Source organism: Cupressus sempervirens, chromosome 4, assembly GCF_028749045.1.
Source record: "Cupressus sempervirens isolate cs-2001-9-10 chromosome 4, ASM2874904v1, whole genome shotgun sequence".
NCBI lineage: Eukaryota > Viridiplantae > Streptophyta > Pinopsida > Cupressales > Cupressaceae > Cupressus > Cupressus sempervirens.
Window position 1 is genome coordinate 357,222,702 of NC_143121.1, and position 22,401 is coordinate 357,245,102.

At 31.3% G+C, this 22,401-nt stretch overlaps 2 protein-coding genes across 2 annotated transcripts; both read left to right on the top strand.

Annotated features, from left to right (window-relative positions):
• The first annotated feature begins 13,677 nt into the window (after window positions 1–13,677).
• LOC149561539 (uncharacterized) lies at window positions 13,678–14,675 on the top strand. Its single transcript, XM_089825178.1, has 3 exons — window positions 13,678–13,884; window positions 14,053–14,185; window positions 14,437–14,675. Exons 1-3 carry the CDS (start codon window positions 13,833–13,835, stop codon window positions 14,483–14,485), a joined length of 234 nt encoding a protein of 77 aa, XP_089681304.1. The 5' UTR covers window positions 13,678–13,832; the 3' UTR covers window positions 14,486–14,675.
• Window positions 14,676–17,735: 3,060 nt separating this feature from the next.
• LOC149561540 (uncharacterized) lies at window positions 17,736–19,668 on the top strand. Its single transcript, XM_089827862.1, has 3 exons — window positions 17,736–17,766; window positions 19,249–19,381; window positions 19,620–19,668. Exons 1-3 carry the CDS (start codon window positions 17,736–17,738, stop codon window positions 19,666–19,668), a joined length of 213 nt encoding a protein of 70 aa, XP_089683988.1.
• The last annotated feature ends 2,733 nt before the right edge of the window (window positions 19,669–22,401 follow it).

Sequence of the window (22,401 nt, forward strand, 5' to 3'; positions counted from 1 at the left end):
AAAAGATGTTGTATAGGATATATATTAAAGAATCTATAAAGAAATTCAATGTTTAAAGTGTATAGACTACTTTGAAGAATCTCTCAAGGGGTGGATAACTAATAAATTGGTCTAAGAAATAAGGGAATCAAATGAAAAGATTGAATAATTAGAGTGTTATATTGGGATTGTAAAGGACCTCGTAAGGAGATTCTCAACAAGGTTGGAGGAAAGGCAATGCAAGATAGTTGAAGTCCCCCTAAGGAGATGCTTATTGAGGCTGGAAGTAAGGCAATGCAAGAGAGTTAATGGAGCATGGGATAACAAGCCACAACTTGAGTTCTCTTTAGCATTGTTGATTTTTTTTATTTGTGGTTTTTAATTTTACTATAATTATGCCATTAAAACTATAATGATCATGGTTTAGGAGGGTGATGGTTATAAACCCTAAAATTTCATTCTTGATAATATGTTGTAAAATATATAATTGCTAGGGAAAAAGTGGTATAGAGATATGGTTATACTCTACAAATTAGGGTTTGAAGTATTTTTAGCAAATAGGAGTGGTACATTAATTGTACACTCCATTAGAATCTAGACTTCTACTTGAATATATGTCACTGATATATTGATTAAATGAAAATATTAATCTAGAACTTCCAATGAGATTATATTTTTCTGAAATTTATGAAATATTGTTCATGTTTATCTCTATAGTGGGCATGACAAGAATTGCATTCTTTGTTCTTTCAATTTTAATGAAAATGATTTATTTGGAAAGAGTTAATTTTTACTATCCCACAAATCTCTCTAATTTTTATTCATCTCCAAAACACCCAAAATTATAACGTGTAGCAATTGACTATAAAATTACCAACCCCCTCCATTTTATTGATGTTTGTGATGACTGTGATGGTATCTCACATATTTAGGACAATTGGTAGGGTAAACATTTTCAAATCACATGCCTGGGAGGAAGAATGAAATATTATGTAAATGCCTTTTCGTGGCCTTACAACTTGTTTTCTGGGAAAAATTTGAAATGTGAGGAAGTGAGGATGTTATGTGTGGCATGCATTTGATGATAAACACATTTGTATGGTTGTATAATCCATATTTGTAGGTTAAAACTATAGTTAAGGTGCACGGATAGTGAGGATGTGACAAAAAAAGGTAACTTGTGATGAGTTAGTCACATCCTTGTGGAAGTTTTCAAAGACAATTGTTTAATCTCTTTTTTTGTGAGGTAGTGACATGTGTCTAGGGATATGGTGATTATTCTCCAAGCATCATCTCCTTGATAGCTTCTTCTCTAAGAAAAACCTCTTAAGCACACAATGATATTTTTTTAATAGAAAAATAACTCTAATATCATAATAATAAAAAAGTTTCAATAGAATAGGATAAATAAAAATACAAAGAAGAGAATTGCATATCTTCAAGACATGTTTGAATTGTTATAGTGAGGAATTCTCTCTATTTGACTTTGTTGCCTTACTTTAGACATTGGTCGATCTTATAGATGATTTAGTTTGGATGTCCCATAAATTCAAAAGAAAAAATTGTTTAATTTTATGTTCAATAATGGTAGGAGTAATACAAGAGATATAGAGCTTATTAGATAGATTTCATGGAATCATTGTTAAGGACAATTAATTCTCTATATTCCAATGGACATGAGTGGAAGCATGAGTTTCATATATGTAAGAATATTAACACTCCATTAGAAGATACTGTAAATATTTCCCTTTGGCTAAGGTTATTCGAAGAGTAGACGAGAGATCGATAGTGACAATTTCAATATCAATAGTTTGATTGGAGCCTTTGGTATCACATGTGCTATTTGTACTTAGATTGACTTTTATAGGGAAAATAGTAACTATGTGGCCCACAAATGGGTTTTGACTCAAAATATCATACCCATCACCATTCCTTTCAGTACTATATCCAGTTAAGAGTATTTTTGGATGAAACTTGTACATTTACTTAAATAAAATAAAATCAATTTGTCCAATCCTTATGTCAGTCAAAATGCTAAAAAGCCAATCAAGGGGAGGAAAAATAATAATTTTAAAACACCACACGAAAAATAGAAGCAAAAATAAAATCTTTATAATATTTAAATGCTCAAAAACACTTTCATTCTTGAATTTGACAATTAATTTACAATGGCTTAATAAGGTTTTAGGGTTTTAAATTTTTTTACTTAATTAATGTTCACCCTTACATGAATCATTACTATTTTCTAGTTAATTCCTACTATTTAGAGTCCTCTAATTAGTCTTTCACATTGACAAAATTATATTAATAATCATGAAATTAAGAATGTTGTTATAATCATACTAGACATAGCAAATTGCTTGCAAGGTATTGGGAAAGTTTGAAAAGTTTACTATAAACCTAGTACATGCACTTTAATGTCATTATGTGGCAATACATTAGTGGTGGGTTGGTTTTGGGTTGATTTGGGTCCATTATGGAAGATATGGTGAATATTTGAGGTTGCATCTAGGTAGCATCTTACTGTAATAGACCTATATCATGACCATAACTATATAGTGTGTGTATGAAAATATGGATGTTAAACTAATTATTTACACTTCAATAAACCGTTATTTTTTAGACTAAGATGAATCTAAATAGATTGTTAAATAAACCTTAGAAGTTGATTTATAGATTCATATCTAAAGCATGTGAGGTCTATGCTAGGTTGCCCTCAGATTTGCAACAAGGACACCTTACAAGGCACACTATAGAATGGAAGATTTTAAAGAAGTATGACACTAGAGAATGTAGACTCTCAAGATCATTCCTTTCAATTCGTAGTCTATGCTAACATGGGATAGATTAAGCTAAATATTTAATCTAAATGCATGCAAATAAAAGAAAACTAATAAAGAATTCAAATGCTAAATGCTCAAGAAATAAACTAATAGAATAACGATACACAAATATTATGATCCTTTGAACTAAGGAAGAAGCTTCATTTTATAGATTTCAAAAAATTAGATGGATAGTTGTAATGCAAAGCTAAGCAACAGTGGAGATGTTCTCTTGTTTGATCTATGTGGTTTCAGTTATAGAAACTACTAAAAGGATGTGTGCTTCCCTTTTACTTTTTTTTCTTTTAATTCTAATTTTAGAAATTGATTTATGTGGACATGAGTGGGGTATTTTATTTAATTAAAATTTTGGTTTATTTTAATTAAACAAGGTATGAGATATTATAGACTTCAGTGCTCGAAACCTAGGATAACATTTCATTTTTAGATTGTTTGAGTAATCTTTTATGCAAGGTTGATTTTTTATGCATAATCAAGCCCGATATAAGATTAAATTTAATTATTTCATAATAGGGGAACATAGTTTTCTAGACTAAATTTAGGTGATTACAGTTTCCCCTCTTTGAGGCATTGCATGAATAGCAAATTGAGTCAAAGGATGTGTTGATGTCGAATAGTTATTTAAGGCAATGAATTGTTCTAAGAGGAGGAACTAAATTTGAACTTGATTAATGAAGAGAATATAAACCAATTTAGAGATTGAATAAACAAATTTTGATAGATTGACTTGAATCAATAACTTTATGTGAAGCAATAAAACTTAACATTAGGACAAATTTGGTTGATTATACACTATTAGATGGATGTGGTGCATGATGAGATTGATATGCCCTTATTTAGATTAAGGACCTAGCCCAAGAAATTTTTGTGAATTGATGAAATCACCCATGCAAAAGATCAAAGAATCTCAACTTTATGTGGTTTGATGAAGCTAAGATACCCCTAGTGATGAAGCCTTGATTGCTTTATAATTTCAAGAACTAATGATACAATATTCCTCCCCCCTCGAGCTTGACATTGAAATAAGGTAGAAGAGATGCAAAAATAATGTAGATTTGATTAGATAATGATTAGATGGGGTCAAAAGTGATTAAGAATTAATCTTAATATAGTTAGAGATCAATTTGATCACCTGTTGAGCATATTTTGCCCTGGATTTTGACTAAAACTGACTAGATTTGACCGAGCTTGATTAAAGATTATAGATATTAGAATTGGTCAATTTGGAAGATTTTGGAAGGTTTTGGGTTCATTTTGCATTGAAATGCATAATTTAAGAGGTGCTCAACTACATTTTTACCAAATAAGTTGACTAGAAAATTTGACTAGTAAGATGATGTATATTTTCAAATTAGATCACAAAAATGGATTTAGGACATCAAAATTAGCTTGGGGTATGAATATCATGTCAATTATAGAAAGTTAAAAATTGGGTAAGAAATCTATAAGAGAGGCACAAGGGGTTATTTTCAAATCATTTGCACACTTAGATTTTTAGAGTTTAGAACCTATTCAAAGAGCCATCATGTTGATTTCCATTTGATCTTACCATTTTTAGTGTGCAAGGAGGCACAACTAGCCGCAGGAATACAACTCACCAATAAGTACCTAAATCCAACTCTTGTTTCTTTAAATTCACATATGTCTTTTATTATTATTATGTTGTATATTTTTTTTTTGTAAGATACACTCTTGTATCACCTACAATACTAACTTTCATGATGTGATAAATAATCTCATGTTATTTTATCACACGAATGCACTGGTTTTGATCACATTAGGCGAACCCTTGTATTATGGCATACGGGGCAATGTATCACATAAAAATCTTGTATTGTGCCACTTAGAATGTTTCATCATATGATACTTTGTGAATAACTATGATATATGTTAGATTTGAGCAATACAAATCTTCTGAACCAAAGAAACATTTCACAAGAGAAGAATGGAGATCAAAAAAATTTCTCTCAAAGAGTAAAATGCATTTGAGAGAATGAATAAATTTATAACTTATGTCCTTATAAAAGGAGAAAGGTAAAACTTAAAAAGGTAAAAAAATACATAAATGGAAAAATATACTAGGTTGCTTAATAATAATTAATAAAATAATTAATTAGTATATGCTTAATGTTTAGCTTAAGTCTAGAGGTTTAATAATACACTATCTTATTACTCCAACACCCCAGTTAAGATAAATTTAGGGAGTAGCTAAAAACCTAGAAACTATTATTGAAAGTAAATTTGGGTCCCAAGAACAAGAATGATGTATCAAATTGGAACCTAATCTCTAAAATTGAGGTCCCAACAACAAGGCCTGATGAGGTACCAAATCACAACCAATCCTTTGTAAAGAGGAAAAATAGAGAAAACCACATGGAAAAAACCTTACTCCAAAAATAATGGAAAAACTGCTAAAAGTCTACATAATTTGAAATTATGTGTACCCATAATTTATTAGCCAACAGGGTTTCCTTTTGGAGTTGCCTCCATCGGGAAGTTGTCTCACACCGGCAAAAAGGGTATGTGCAGGATCATGGTGTGCCAAAAAGTGTAATCTAAAAGATATGTAGTTTTGAAATGCCTCAAACCATTTAAAAATCTATTCCAATTTTTTTCCAACCCATCTTGATACCAAACCAAAAATTTAATACCTTTATAAGTCCTAGTATATCTTTGGATACCAACCCTACATGATCAACTTTGAAAATGTTCTAAGAATGTGTTTTTGGTCTGTTCTTATGTGTTTGTTACTTCAAACATGTATTTAATGACTTTTATTTCATCCAAATTCAATTAAACAAAAATGGTTTCTTAAGAATGTTCTTATCTTTCCATAAATGTAATGTCTGTCAAATTATGAGTTATGTATGTAATTATTACTTATTTTTTAATAGAGTTAAATAAAGTGTTGATTGACACCTTAATTGAAAAACAACTATAACTTTCAAATGGTACAACAATTTTGAAATCCAAAAGATAGATCGCATTCTATGCTTCTTCTGCTATAAGGGGAAAAAAAAAATTTAATTAAATTTTGCAGAGTTTTGAATTAGTTAAGGTGGTCAAACATGGGAGCTTTTTTATTCCAAAGATTCTGTAGTAGAAAATTTATAATTAATTATTTATTTAGAATAAAAATATCCAAAAATATGCATCACATCTGGCATGAGTCTACTTCTTATATCTGAAAGCTTATTAAAAAATAATGTCATTTAATTTTGATTAAGGTGGTCAGACATACATCTCCTTCTTATTTTTGTCCTAAAATTTTTGTACTATTGCATTAAAATTCAATTTTTTAATCAATCAATTTTTATTTTTTTCAAATAAGACATAGTATTTTAGAAACTAAATTCAATTTCCTAAAGATTCTTTTCTCTCAATTTTTTGATAGAAAGTTCATAACAAGTTAAAAATTGTACATCAAGTTCACATAACTTTGATTTGGTGATTTTTCATTGTCACTTAATAGCATAGTTTGGTTGACCATGATCTTGCACTACCCAAAAAACTTATTAGAAAACTATTTTTTGATCATGACTTGAGGTGATTGATCTTTATGTCAAATCTACCAGATTCTATCTTGATTGAATATCGTATGCAATCATCAATTTTTAATTCACATCATTCACTACAGGTTTTTCTCTTTCACACGTTATCAACATGTTTTGTCACTTGTGTACAACTACAATTCTATATTTATTGTCATTAAAAGCCTTCCATGGAATTGTTCGGATTGTTCTACAAAGCTAGCATTACAAGGGAGGTGTGCAGGGAATTCTTTATAACAAAAGTGAAGGCAAACATCTTAGTGAGATCAGGCGGATGATCAGGTGAGTGAGATGAAATGAAGGCCTAGAACATGCGTCCCAAAGTCACATTTATACATAGAATGCCCAACCCAAGCGCAAGGCAAATGCAGGATCCAACACCGAAGGGAATCATCTTAATACATGCTTGCTACCTGTAATATCAATATCACTCTCTAGATCAATGAAATGTTCTGGGATGAGCTCCATGGAATTGGACTACATGTGCAAGTCAAACAAAATTACAATCGTAGAGCTAGCAGTCATGAGTGGTGGTGTGGGACAAGATGAAAGGGCACCGCAAAGTCTCTTTTACGATAGCGTTCAGGTAAGGAAGATGCTCAATGTTTATGCCACTCACTTCTTGGTCACACATATCCTAGAGGATATATTGTGAACATTGGCCTAAATGTTTGGGTGCAGAATCATGCACACCAAAGTCCATTTCAGAGCAGTAGGGGTGTGTCTCTCCCCGCCATGAGGATTTTTTAACAGAGCATTACGCGGAGTTCTTCGTCTGTCAACTTTTCACGTCCCATTAATTAGTATGAGTCAATGTGTGTGTGAACGTCATTGGGCCCCTCAAGTCCCGACTCATCGGCTTTCAAGTATAGCATTGAATGTTGTCCATCTGGGTATGACGCAATTCCTTCATTTAATTCTATTTCCGTTATGCACATACTGCTATGGAAAGTCTTCGTGCTTTCTTTCATGTTTAACCTTACCATATCGATACGAAAAGGAGTTAGGAAGAGCCATTACAAATAAAATTTAGGAGTGGAGGAATACATTCTGTTTCCCACATTTATTCTTTCATTAGCAATCTTCACATATATTCTTTTTATCTTTCTGTGATTATATGTTTTACGGACATTGTTGAACAATGTTTTTTTTATTGTGCTTGGAGAGAAATGATATATGCCTGATAGAAAGGAACCTGTACAATTTCAAATCGGTGGAAGCAGTCAAAATGCAATCGCAAGAAATCGAGGAAGGGACGGTCAGATGGATCTTGCTAAGAAATAATAAGGTAGTGAGCTATGTAATTCATGATTATATAATATCTAATTGTCTATTAGATGTACAGAAAAACTGGATGAATGGCATGATTTCTTCTGGTATGCAGATATTCAGGTGTCTTGTATGATTTTTTGGACAAGTCATGGCAATACTTATTTTTTAATAATTTGTTAAATTTAAATTAATAGATTTTCGATGACATAACAATTTATCAATTGACTGATCATGTTGGATATTTCAATTAAAATGATTGCTTGAAAAAGAATGTTGTTTTAGCATTATATTTAATCTTACGTACTAGAAATCAAATTTTATTCATGAGGTCCTTGATAATTAAACTCCTTTATAAAATTGAAAGTCATTTGAAATATTCACATAGAATTCAGAGGGCATGAAGTTAGAATGTTATATTATCATGCCATCTCACCAAATTTTGTTCTATATTGTCTGTGTTTCCACATCAAAAATTAAATGTTTAAGGTATCTATCCTCAAGAGTTTTTTTTTCGTTTTTTTCAAGGTATGCTTTTTAATTCATATATGTATTGATTCAATGATCATATCCCATATTATTATCTTTATAATCTTCTCATGTATTGTAATATGCTAGATCTCCCTTACTAAAAAATAAATTATATATTTAATATCAAATGTATTTAAAATATATCATTTCTTTTTACATGTATATTAGTGTATTTTATATTGTATTGCATCATTAATAGTTAAGATGAAATAATTACATATTTTATTAAGCATAAAATAAGTTTTGAAGGGTTTTGAGAACTCTATACAAGTGAATTCTATGATATATGTAGCCTAGAATCCAAAAAAAATTGATAGGCTATGCAAACTTGAAACATTGGTTTTGAAAAGAATCCCATAATCTCCAAGAGGATTTTGAATAAACTCCCATAACCTTCAAGTGAATCTCACCATCCTCCCACAACCACATAGAGAAATCCCTCAACAAGGCATCCACAAATATAGAAGAAACCCTTAACCAAGTAACTCAAGAACAAATAAGATGTCCCCTATATGCATATAAATTTCGAGTGAAATCTTTAAATCAAACCCAACAGTATCATACATAATAAATAAACAATGGATAGGAAACAAGAGAGCAAAAATCATAGGTCTACAACTCCAAAGGTAACAAAAGAAGGTGACCTAAAAATCGCCATAAAAAAACACAGTCTTTGGAAATAAATAAAACCAACAAGAAGACCTACCAAAATAATCATCCAACAATATAAACAAAGAGTAGATGCCAAAAAAAGTATCCCTCCCCAAAAAGATCTTCTACAAGTCTATCTAGAAAAGGCTTACACCACAAAGATATGAATGGATCGAGAAATATGGAGAGAGGAATTATGATGAGAGGAGATCTAACCCTAATTGGAAACCTCCTCAATGTAACCATCTTATTAATTACAACAACCTCCTCTTTGTTTCCATGCCAATGACTCTTATGATGACAAGAAAATCCATGTGCATTGAAATAATTGGAAAACTAAAACACCACCTCCACAACTAGAAAAAGCATGGAAGGAGGCCTAAAGAAAAATTTGGCATATAGTATAGAAGAGGGGATATGAAAAAGTAATATTAACCTAGTCTAAGACAAAACATCCAATGTGTCACGCACCTTTAGCCAAATAGAAGACATGTCATTTATTTTATCCCCATAGAAGACCAAACTTACCCTAGAAAAACCCAAAGTAGAAAAAAAAAAAAAAGCACAACCCATGGAGAAAGCTCCACACTATATAAGAAGACCTAAAAAGGAAAAGAAAAAACCATTCATAAAGGATAAGAACCATAATTAGAAAACCTACAATGACATTACCTCAAAAGAAGTCTAAAAGAGTAGGCAAGCCAAAAAATTAAAACATGGGACATGATTAGTTCATTAAGGACATCTCAAGATCTCCCAACATAAATAAATCCCTAGTAGAAACACTCAAACGCTAGAAACCACTCATCATATTTCTAAGCCAAAGAAAAAGTCAATGAAGTCTCAAATACAACCTCCAACCACAACCAAACACATCAGCTCAAAAAGACCTCCCACATTTTCAATAAAAAAGAAATACCATGTACAATGCTAAAACTAGAAGGAATGTAATCAAAGATACAACTAAACTCACCCAACATTATCCCTCATACAAAGGCACAACAGTGAAAGTAGGGGCCTCAAAAGTCTTCCACATCCACATAGAACCAATAGAAAACAGCAGGTCTCCATCATACTCCTCATCTCCATCTTTGGCTTCCCTTCCATAATTTAAAAATACACATTCACTAAGCGGAATACAAGCGGAATAGGCATATGTAAATTTCAAAAATTTTGAATTCTTCGTTTGGATGCACCAAAACAAAATTGGAATACGAAGTAAAATATGAATACGTATTCCAATTTTGGCCCAAAAATGGAGTTTTGCAATTCCACCCAAATAGGTGTTATTGGAATACGTATTCCTATTCCACCTTTTTTTATTTTAGAAAACATAAATTTTGGGGGTCTGTGAATTCTCATCAAATATTGGCTGAACCAAACAGCGAATAGGAATATGTAGCCCCATTTTCTATTCCAAAATACGTATTCCTATTTCCCTATTCATATTCCTGCAGCCAAACGGATATTCTTGGAAGAATACAAGTTCATCGCACACTCGCTTATTAAGGTAAAGTATTCAATCTGGTTCAAGTTAACATTTTGATCACCCAATTTTGGCGGAGGGCGCACCAGAAGGAGCTTTATTTCGTTGAATTCATGGCCCCTTCCCGACGAGTGCTTTGTATGCCAATTATGGGCAGGCGATGATGAAGACAGTCTTCTAACCCATCTACAATGTGAACAGAGACGTAAAGATAGATCACGTATATGAAGGCCTTCCCCGATAGCACCACCTGGAATAGGTTTTCAATCATGTATTGTTTGTCAACTAGAAAAAATTTCAACAAAACTATTTTGTAATAGACCAATCCATCTCATCATGTTGTGAGATTTTCGCAGTAAATTTGTGTTAATACACATTGTACAAATAGATAATCAATGAACTAATTGTGAACTTGCACAAGGGGCATCTGAAATGCCCAACAATACTCATCCTCATTAAACTTTCTCTCATTAAGATGCGATGATGAAGAGTAGTATACGTAAAGGCTTGGTGTTCGAGTAAATGTTGTGACCCCAACTTAGGTTTGTGGGAAATGTTCTAGTTGTGATTTTCTATGGACACGACCTCATTACCCAATTTCATAGAGTATGCACTTATTTTGGCTGTACATGAAAATAATTCATTGTACTGGCTTTTTAATAACTCATTCCTATCTGCCAACTATTTTACTAGTATTTGTCATTTCTTACTTGGTAGCATATTGGACATTTTCCATTAAAAAGAGTATTAAGCATTTACAAATAACCTTCATTTAATCACATACCTTGTTACTCTATATTGATTCACCTAGATTGGACACTTCTAAGAGTCTTGAAATGAACCACAATGGCTGATAACCATTCCCTTGTGTCCCCTTTGTAATTACTTTCTTCGTGTTTAAGGTTCCTCATGTTTTAATGTTTCCTTTATTCATTGTAGTTTATATTGTCTTTTATTGAGTGGATGGAGGAGCATGCATGCCATCCCCTTTTCAATGTAGATGAACTAACAACTTATTAAGACAAAATTTGAGAATTAAGGGTTGCAATTTTTGAAAAAAATTAAAAAGATTAATTATTTTTTATAAATCTTATTTGTGATAAAAAAATTATTGCAAAAGGTTATAGATGCACATACATGATTGACCAATAATGTACCACCAACTATGAACATTGGCTATGAATGTGTCTTGAAAATATCCAAGACAACAAGCATTGGAGCATGTAAAACCCAAAAGATAAGCCTTCACTGCACCTTGTATGTCATGATTAGTGAAGAGTTTGCAAATTCTTGAGTTGTATCTTTGAGAAACTTCAACATCTCTACATGGGTATACTCTTGATGTCACAGAAAAGAGCTGATAACTATAATGTTTGGGACTCAATGAAAAGAGAAGAAGTTTGAGTGGAGTGGTAATTGTGTTCAATCTCTCATCATTGTTTTTGAATAGTTTCTTGAAGAACTATTCTTTAGGATCTTGTTCTTTTACAATTATAAATACTTTCATATTCTCAATATCATATCCCTTACCCAAAAAAGGATTATCCATTTTGGTATAATAGAACATGCTTAACATGAGCTCAATAGAAAGCAAGGAGATAACACAATCCCACCAAATGTATCTAAGGTTATTTGCTTGTTTTTTTGGACCTTACAAGGCTCAATTGACTTCGTATGGACCAATTTGGGCTGATGACCATGTTAGAAAATGCCTTAAAAACCTTCATGGCAATAAAACCAATATATATAATAAGATTTAAAATTAACAAAAAATTACTAAAGTGAAACATATTTCTTAATTAGTTTAGCTTGAGCATATCCAAGTTCAAGAATTCTTTAAATATGCATTTCTATATGGTGGTTTACAATGAACCTTTAGATTTATTTGGCCTCTACATGCACTAGTTTGATCCATAAATTTTGTTGCTAATTTTTGTAGTATTTGGTTGAGGGAGAAAACTACACAAGGTGTCCTAAAATTTGTTCAAATCATGCTTTTCAACCAATATATGAGTCATCCGATGATTTTTTCTATTGTCTATTATAATGTGCACAACAATTTGAAGTAGTAATTATTCAATGGCTTGTCAAAGAATGTTAGTGATAAATGCTTCATCCTCTACCTCTCAATCATAGTTTATTTCTCTTCAAAACATTTCCCCTTTGAAGATACTCTAATGACATTGATCATTCTACCATTTTTTTTGCATCTTTCCATCTATTAGAAACCATGGACATTGTTATTTCCACCGACCAATCCTTTACAATCTTGAAAGATTCATTTACAAATTTATTCTCTTTATTTGATAAGGTTATGCATACCCCAAAATTAGGTCCACGACCCTTTCAAAGCCTCATTAATTGATTTCACCATTTTTTGACAATAGGGTTGGTGAACAACATTGAATACCAATCATTTAACATAGACAAGTTGCACAATCTCTATATCAACAACATGTTAGACTCATTTTGAAATGAAATTTTCAATGGTCTTTTTTATCTCTTATATGTAGAGACCATGAATGCTTTTTTAGGCTTCATCCCTTACCAAAGGATGATATGACTAATGACCTACTCTTTGGTTTTCTTTTTATTGCTCTTTAATATGTCCCAATACTTTGTGCTTCAAAAATGCTTTTATCATCTACACTTCGACAAAATTTGACACCTTATCAAATGATCTTGTACAAGGGGCTTTCTCACTTGATTTTATGATCTTGAAATCTAAGATTACAATAATCACAAATATGAACATTTTTTCCACCACATGAGAATTGTTTAGTAGCATTTCAACATATTTGCAAAGGAGAGCGTGGGTTTGTTTTGAAGCCAAGTTGGCTCATGAAGCTATAAGTAGTTAAACAAATGCCATTTAATATCTAAGAGTCTAAGACAACAAGTTCAATAAATAACTCATTTGAAAAATCAAAACAAATGATATTTGAAAAGAAAAAATATAAATACTTGACTTAATGACTAATTTATTCAACGTAAGAAAGCATACAAATATCCAATACATTTTTATTTTAAATAAAGATTCTGTGTATATACTTTTCAATTAAACACTATTGACATAACCATTCCACCTCCTTTGCACATAGACTTTAACTTCACTTTTAAACAGAAATTTGACCGAGGCTAACAGATTTGACCAGTTGCACGATAGATACATGAAACAAATCATCATAAAAACGCGGCGTGCAATGTCACATCTACACATTTCTTCGAAGAGAAGAAACTCAACAACGATGAAAGTCGTCGCGTCCCTCACTTTTACTAAGGAATTTCGAGAATGTGATCAACCGGAAAAATGCGTAACCACAATTACCGACCCCGTGATGATTAAAGACGCTGCATTTTACGTCGAAACTTCTCCTGCTTCTCCAAAAACATCTTTATTTAATAATGAGGAACACTGCTTATCATTTCCATAGCAGTCATTCATTTCGTTTCCTCAGATAAGACGCTTATTACTCTTTGAAGCCTTTGTTTCACATTTCTTGTTTGTTCAGTTTAGAGAGAATGAGTTATTACAATCAGAACCAGGCCCCTGTTGGAACTCCTCCTCCACAAGGTATTCCTCATTCTCACTTCCTTGGGCTTTTCTAATGTTCAATCCTTTCTTTTGTTATTTGGGTTTTTCGAAACATTCTATTTATCAGATAAGATTGTTTCTTTTGATTGATTTGAAAACAATCTTAGCAGTTTTATAATTTTTTTCCTTCTTTTCAAATGTAAACAGGGTATCCACAGGCTTATCCTCCACCGCCACAAGCTTATCCTCCACCTGGGTATCCTCAGGAAGGTTTATATGCTCCTCAGGGAGGACCTCCTCCTCAGACAAAATCCAGAGGCGATGGATTCTGGAAAGGATGGTGAGTTTTCTGCTTTCTTCTCTTGCGCTAAATGGTTATCATTTTTATATCTAAATTTCAATTCAAAACATTAAGGAGTTGAATCTTATTCTTTTAAGTGGGTACTTTCAATCCATCCCTTATCTGAACGTCCACAATTTAAAGCTTGTGGGAAAATAGATCAGTGAAGGAATGATTAGATTGGGAAATGCCATATTGTCTTATATTTCATGTAGATCTGACAAATAATTTTCTCTGTTGTTTTAATGCAGTTGTGCTGCCCTCTGCTGCTGTTGTGTGTTGGAAGAATGCTGCATTTGACTTGAAACACAAATTTGGCAAGATGGGATGATTAAACTTGGATTAATCCGCCCAAATTCATTCTTTGCACAGCTTTGCTTTTGGCTCATTTGTAACCCTGTTCATTTTATTAATTTACTTCGGTTGGGCTTTGACCATCTAGTGGAGTATATTTGTAATATACATTTTAATAAATGAAATTTAAATCGAAGACATTGTCTCTCTGTTCTAAATTTTGAAATAGATGCCATATCTACTTTGCACAACGCTCTTTTGTCTTTTGCCCTTGATTATATATATTTATACTGCATGCGTAATTGGTATACAACTACTCCTCACATATTAAATGTGGACAGTAGATCTGAATTAAATTTTATGATAAAGAAATATAAAAAACTGACCGGTTTGAGCATTTCCAGCAAAGGAAAATGAATCAGAGTCGGATCAAAACAGGTCAGCATACACCCATTGTAAAGATCAGTCTGCTTCTTGTGAATACTATTTGAAAATTTGGAGATTTTAATAATGATGGGCGTTGACGTTGGAGCAAGTAAAGTCGGCAGAACTATTAGTTAATTTGGGAACGATGCACCAGTTCTTGTTTTACCCGTATCAGTCCTTGTTGTCCATGATGGCTCATTGCTCTCCTTGGCTTTATCGGTACACGAGAGATAAAAATGGCTACAAATATCGATCACGGAAGTATGAAAATTAGAGTAATTTAAAAGTAATCTACGTACTACTCCGAAATACTATATTCTAATGCTTCTTTGTTTCATATTTCTTAAGAATTAATGTTTCAATTAGTCAATAAATAATTGTTGTACATGTGGCAAATCTTGACTTGCTCACAACACAAGTTTAGTTTAGATGTGAATCAAAAAGTTCTAGTTTGAATCTCACCGAAAGAGTTAAAGTCAATGCCTATAGAATGGTAGGAGGTCTAGGAGGAAGGGAGAGAGAACCAATCTAAGAGGGCTCCTCAACTTTGTTAGGAGATGGGTTAGCTTACACCAGCCAAACAATCAAAACTAGCCTATAGAATGGTAGGGGACACCCATAGAATAGTAGGCTCAACTAGATGTAATCAAGTTCTTATTGTAGATGTGTTTGAGTGAGGTGTGTGTGTTGTCAATAATGAAGTAGTTTGTTGTCAATATAATTAGCAGTAATTTATGAATGTTGAATGTTGTTAGGTCAAGCTATTGTATAAATTGACATCTATTATTCAATTAAAAAAAAAAGATGAAAGTTCTTTCTTCTCTCTCTCTCTTTTTTGTAGATTGGTAAATGGTCGAAGCTTAGATTAATTATTATTATTTGTTTGAATTAATTATTATTATATATTAAGCGAAGGTAGGTTTGAACCCAAGACCTCCCACATGAGAGGCTCACAAGTTATCGTTGCGTTGTAGGCTTTTGCCTTCTTTTCTTCTTTTTTTTACTTGTCTTCTATTTTTCTAATAATTTTTGACTTTGTGATTATAAACTTCAATAAAATTAAAAGGTATAATTAAAAGTCTCAATAAATATAATAATAGCTATTTATTTGTTCTTAAGAAATGGATATAGGTAATAATAATTTTTGAATAACTATTGAGACTTTTGTACAAAAGTATTGGCAATTTTTGAGGTGGTTGCAGTGCACACTTATAGGACATTTTTAAGTAGAGATCATATCACACTTTGAAATTACCACTTTTCTATCCTTGTACAAATAAATAAATCAAGAACATCCATTGTTACTACCTTGAAGAAAAATCAATAAGCAATTAAGTCATAAACAAAGACAACAAAAATGACTTGGTGTTTAAATTTGTGGGTGCATGAAGTTGGCTATAGTGACTATTGATATGCTTCCCCTATAACATCATTAACAATTCAAAAGCATATATTCTCTTAAAAAAAGTGAACACAACGAATAAGATACACAAAAAAATATTTATTTTTATAGATCAACATAATAACTAGTGAGTTTGAGCTATGAAAGAATGATAACTTATTTGAGGCCACTACTTAACAAGCATATATTCGTACCAACAATTAAACAATTCAAGGTGGTCATGTGCACCAATCTTCTCCTAGCTACAACCAATTTCAATTAAAATCTTATAGAGAACTTTGATGGTTCAAAATGGTTATCTGATTATATAAGAGTGATATTGAGTAATCTAGTCTTCACGATTCATAAAATTTCACAAAACGAATATAATTTTGAATCCACATATGACATATTAGAACTATCAAAGTATAAAATTAAAAAATTGGAAAATGTAATTATACTTATCAGGGACAAATTTTAAGGACAAAAATAATTATGACAACTAAAATGGCTCTTCAAATGCATATACCCATCAAGGAAGAACAAATATTTATCCAAAATATGCTAGGTTTATCATCTACAAGGAAGAAAAATAGAATGTTGTGTCTAGTGGAGTTTGTGAATAAAATCAAAAGATACCTCTCTGAGCAATTTCAATTATACAACTAGACTAGTGTCAAGTGCTACAAATGGAGCGACAATTGTTGGAATTAATGAATAAGTCAAATAATTACGCATTAGGTACATACCTTTATTTTTGAGCAAGCAAGATTCTATAATCGGACATGCATCAATGTCTATGCAAAGGCCAAAATGCACTTGATTAGACAATTCGTCTATATTTATTAATTAATTTAAAAGCAACAATACAATGTCTTTGTGAATTTTTTTTTTTTAACAAATAGAAACAAATAGTCTAATCAAGTGCATTTTGGCCCTTGCATAGCCATTTGGAAGATAATTTGCATAATAAGACTAATATATTGTACTCACAAAGAGTTAAAGTTACGAAACACGTGATCATTAGTACTCATAAAATAATGAATAGTTGAAACTTGCTAATTAATAAATTAGTTTTGTTGAGGTTAATCATATAACTGAATGCAAGTGTCAAAATGTCAACTTAACAATGAAGTATGACTTCTAGGTTTCTTATTGAGTCGAATAACCTTGAGTTATAATATCCTACTCTAGATCAATAATAAGTTTCATAAAAGAATATTATTTATATATACATTAATGATTTAAAATAAAATAAAATTTGACCACGAAATTCATTAATTTACTTGAAAACCAATAAACTTTAGGGACATAAACTATGCCAAGCTAAAAATAAATATAAAAATTTGCTAAACATCTAAATATTGTTTAGTATAACCAACATGGGGACATAAGTAAGATAACAATTTTATACAATTTATCCTAAATATTAGCAATCTAATAATTTCAATGGCTTTAAGGGCAGTGGTTATAGAGAAAGGTGCATAAAGAGAGTACAATTAAGGTGTAAAAGCTAGGGTGTCATAATCACCAACACGAATTAATGTGGAAACACTATGAGTAGATGCAAGACAATTTGATGAATTGTGAATGAGATTGAGGCTAGCAAGTATATGTAGAAAACAAACGGATGTAATAGGCTCTTTGTAAAAAGAATGTACAAAATTAACATTGTCACACATTGTTCTTGTTAATACCATGGATATTTTCTATACATCAATTCTAGACTTTTCTCATTAATGCAACTTTGCAAACCTTGAAAAAGAATTTATGAAGTTAATTAATTTTTTTTGAAAACTATTAAATTTTTATAGTTAAAATTAGAGAAAGAGTACCAAGTAGTTGGGGTGAGTTTCAATACTAGTGCACTATATTTCACAAATTATAAGTTTTTTGGAAAATTAACAACTAGGTCAATTGTGCAAGTTTAATGGAATCAATAGTCATCATTATTGAGACATTTACGTGAAAGTTGTATGAATAATAAGATATTCGTGAAAGAGTATTAGATCAATTACATAATTTTTAAACTAAATAAATGAATCTAAGTTTACTAAAAAGATAGATAAAACTAAATAATACATAAATGCACATTATTTTAATTGTACATCATCATGTTCTTTTGGAAGAGCTCTTATGGAGCTGGAGTACTTGCCTTTTGTAAATAATAGAGGATAAATGTGTTCTATAGTTAAAATTAAGCCTAATAATGTTTATACATGGTCACTATGAGCATATAAGTAGTCAATAATGACATCTTCCAAAGCTAGAAAGAAAAATTTGTAAGTCAACTAAAATAACATAAATCTTGAGAAATAAAGTGGGTTCATGTTGTGATGTGGAGCCTAATCAAACTTGGAGGTTTACTCTACATGGTTTCGCCCTAGATTATTTCTACGGGGATTCCTTGTGCTACTAATTTTCTATTGGATGACTTATTTTAGCTCTAATTTTTAAAGCGGCAAAATCTTTTATAAAATGGCTTAGGGTTAGGGATTTCATAATTTATCATGATATTGTAGCTTCTTGTGGTGGTATTGAGCTATAAGGGACTGTGGATTGTAATCACTAGATAATAATAATATTGGACTTGTCGATGGTGGACGTAGCTCAGGGATTGGGTGAGCCACATTAAATCCTTGTGTCCTATGTTCTCTTCAGTGCAATTTATTTTTCTCTTGTATTGGTTATACCTGCATGTAACTGTTATTTCTGTCTATGGTTAATCATAACACTTCAAAATAATTATTACCATCAAATTTAAGTTCAACCATGCTATAATAGAAGATATATTGATGCAATACAAGGCCGAGTGTACCCTCCTTGAAGGTGATCTATCCCCCAACTAATAACTACATAACAGAAGATAAGGAATAACACAGATAAGATTGTTTCTTTTGATTGATTGGAAAAAAATCTTAGTAGTTTTATAAAAAATTTCCCTCTTTTCAAATGTAAATAGGGTATCCACAGGCTTATCCTCCACCGCCACAAGGTTATCCTCCAGCTGGGTATCCTCAGGAAGGTTTATATGCTCCTCAGGGAGGACCTCCTCCTGAGACAAAATCCAAAGGCGATGGTTTTTGGAAAGGATGGTGAGTTTTCTACATTCTTCTTGTTACCATTTTTACATCTAAATTTCAATTCAAAACATTAAGGAATTGAATCTCATTCTTTTCAGTGGGTACTTGCAATACATCCCTCATCTAAACATCCACAATCTAAAGCTTGTGGGAAAATAGATTATTGAAGGAAGATTAGATTGGGAAATGCCATATTGTTTTATATTTCATGTAGATCTGACAAATCATTTTCTCTATTGTTTTAATGCAGTTGTGCTGCCCTCGGCTGCTGTTGTGTGTTGGAAGAATGCTGCTTTTGACTTGAAACACAAATTTGACAAGATAGGATGATTAAACTTGGATTAATCCACCCAAATTTATTCTTTGCACAGCTTTGCTTTTGGCTCATTCGTAACCCTGTTCATTAAGTCGAGAGGCTCTCTATAGTGGCAACAATCTTCAATGTAAACATTTTCCAGTTTGAATAAATTTGCACATGGTGAAATATATCATTATCTAAATTTGATTTGCTGAATTTTCCAGTCTCATAAAACTTCTATGTACTAATATTAAGGCATAATATATATAAAAACAAATACAATAGTTTATTCATAGAATTTTTGTGTTCATTTGAATACAATATTTACTAAATTTATATTAACTCTTTTGAAACTTGATACCTCTCGACTCATTTTACAAAAAGAATTGAATTAAATTTTTAGATATACTGATTTTATTGTATTGAATTTACTTTGGTTGGTCTTTGACTTTCTCATGGAGTACATTTGTAATATATATTTTAATAAATGAAATTTAAATCGAAGACATTGTCTCTCTATTCTAAATTTTGAAATAGATGCCATACCTACTTTGCACGCTTTGCACAACGCTTTTTTTTGTCTTTTGCCCTTGATTATATATATTTATACTAGATGCGTAATTGGTATACAACAACTTCTCACATATTAAATGTTGACGGTAAATCTGAATTAAACTTTATGATAAAGAAATATTAAAAACTGACGTCCGGTTTGAACATTCCCAGCTAAGGAAAATGAATCAGAGTCGGATCGAAACAGGTCAGCATACTATTTGAAAATTTGGAGATTTTAATAAGGATAGGTGTTGACGTTGGGGCAAGTACAGTCGGCAGAACTATTTATAGTTAATTTGGGAATGATGCACCAGTTCTTGTTTTACCCGTATCAGTCCTTGTTGGAATTAATGAATAAGTCAAATAATTACACATTAGGTACATATCTTTATTTTTGAGCAAGCAAGATTCTACAATTAGAGACATGCATCAATGTCTATGAGAGGCCAAAATGCACTTGACAATTCATCTATATTTATTAATTAATTTTAAAACAACAATAAAATGTGTTTGTGAATTTTAATTTTTTTAACAAATAGAAACAAATAGTCCAATCAAGTGCATTGTTGGTTCTTGCATAGCCATTTGGAAGATAATTTGTATAATAAGACTAATATATTGTACTCACAAAGAGTTAAAGTTATGAAACACATGATCATTAGTACTCATAAAATAATGAATAGTTGAAACTTGTTAATTAAGAAGTTATTTTTGTTGATGTTAATCCTATAATAATTGAATGCAAGTGTCAAAAGGTCAACTTAACAATGAAGTATGACTTCTAGGTTTCTTATTGACTCCAATAACCTTGAGTTATAATATCCTGCTCTAGATCAATAATAAGTTTTATAAAAGAACATTATTTATATATACATAAATGATTTTTTTTTAAAAACAATTTTGACCACCAAACTCATTAATTTACTTGAAAACCAATAAACTTTAAGGACATAAACTATGCCAAGCTATAAATAAATAAATAAATTTGCTAAACATCTAAATATTGTTTAGTATAACCAACATGAGGACATAAATAATATAACAATTTTATACAATTTATCCTAACTATTAGCAATCTAATAATGTCAATGGCTTTAAGGGTAAGGATTATAGAGAAAGGTACATAAAGAGAGTAACTAAACTGTAAAAGCTAGAGGGTCATAATCATCAACACGAATTAATGTGGAAACACTATGAGTAGATGCAAGATAATTTGATGAATTATGAATGAGATTGAGGCTAGCAAGTATATGTAGAAAACAAATGGATGTAATAGGCTCTTTGTAAAAAGAATGCACAAAGTTAATTAACATTGTCACACATTGTTCTTGTTAATACCATGGATATTTTCTATACATCAATTCTAGACTTATCTCATTCATGCAACTTTTGAAATCTTTAAAAATAATTTACAAAGTTAATTTATTTTTTCAAAAACTTTTAAAGTTTTATAGTTAAAATTAGAGAAAGAGTATCAAGTAGTTGGGGTGAGTTTCAATACTAGTGCACTATATTTCACAAATTATAAGTTTTTTGGAAAATTAACAACTAGGTCAATTGTGCAAGTTTAATGGTATCAATACTCATCATTATTGAGACGTTTATATGAGAGTTGTATGAATAATAAGATATTTGTGAAAGAGTATTAGATCAATTATATATTTTTTGAACTAAATAAATGAATCTAAGTTTACTAAAAAGATAGATAAAACTAAATAATGCATAAATGTACATTGTTTTAATTGTACACCATCATGTTCTTTAAGAAGAACTTTGATGGAGTTGGAGCCCCTGCCTTTTGTAAATAATAGAGGATAAATGAGTTGTAGTTTTTGATTAGATAAATAGGTTTTACAAGGATCATGAAACCCGAGAGTTAATACAAATCAGGCTGAAAATAAGCGTTAGAAGCCCAACCACAAAAGAAACAAGTCTAAAGTCTGAAGTAGCACAAGGCCCAGCCAAATAAACAAAGGCCAAACCAAAAGGACAAAATGGAACAGCCAAAATCCAGAACAAAAAGCTAGCAAAAAAGGGAAAAAAATAGGAACTACTCCTCTATCTTTCTTTCCAGCTCCTGCATGACTTGAGCAGCCTCCTAAGCCATCTTATTCTCCTCGGCCTCCTGCTGGTGAGTCTTAAGATCTTCCTGGTCTAGAGTAGAAAAGGTGATACCAGT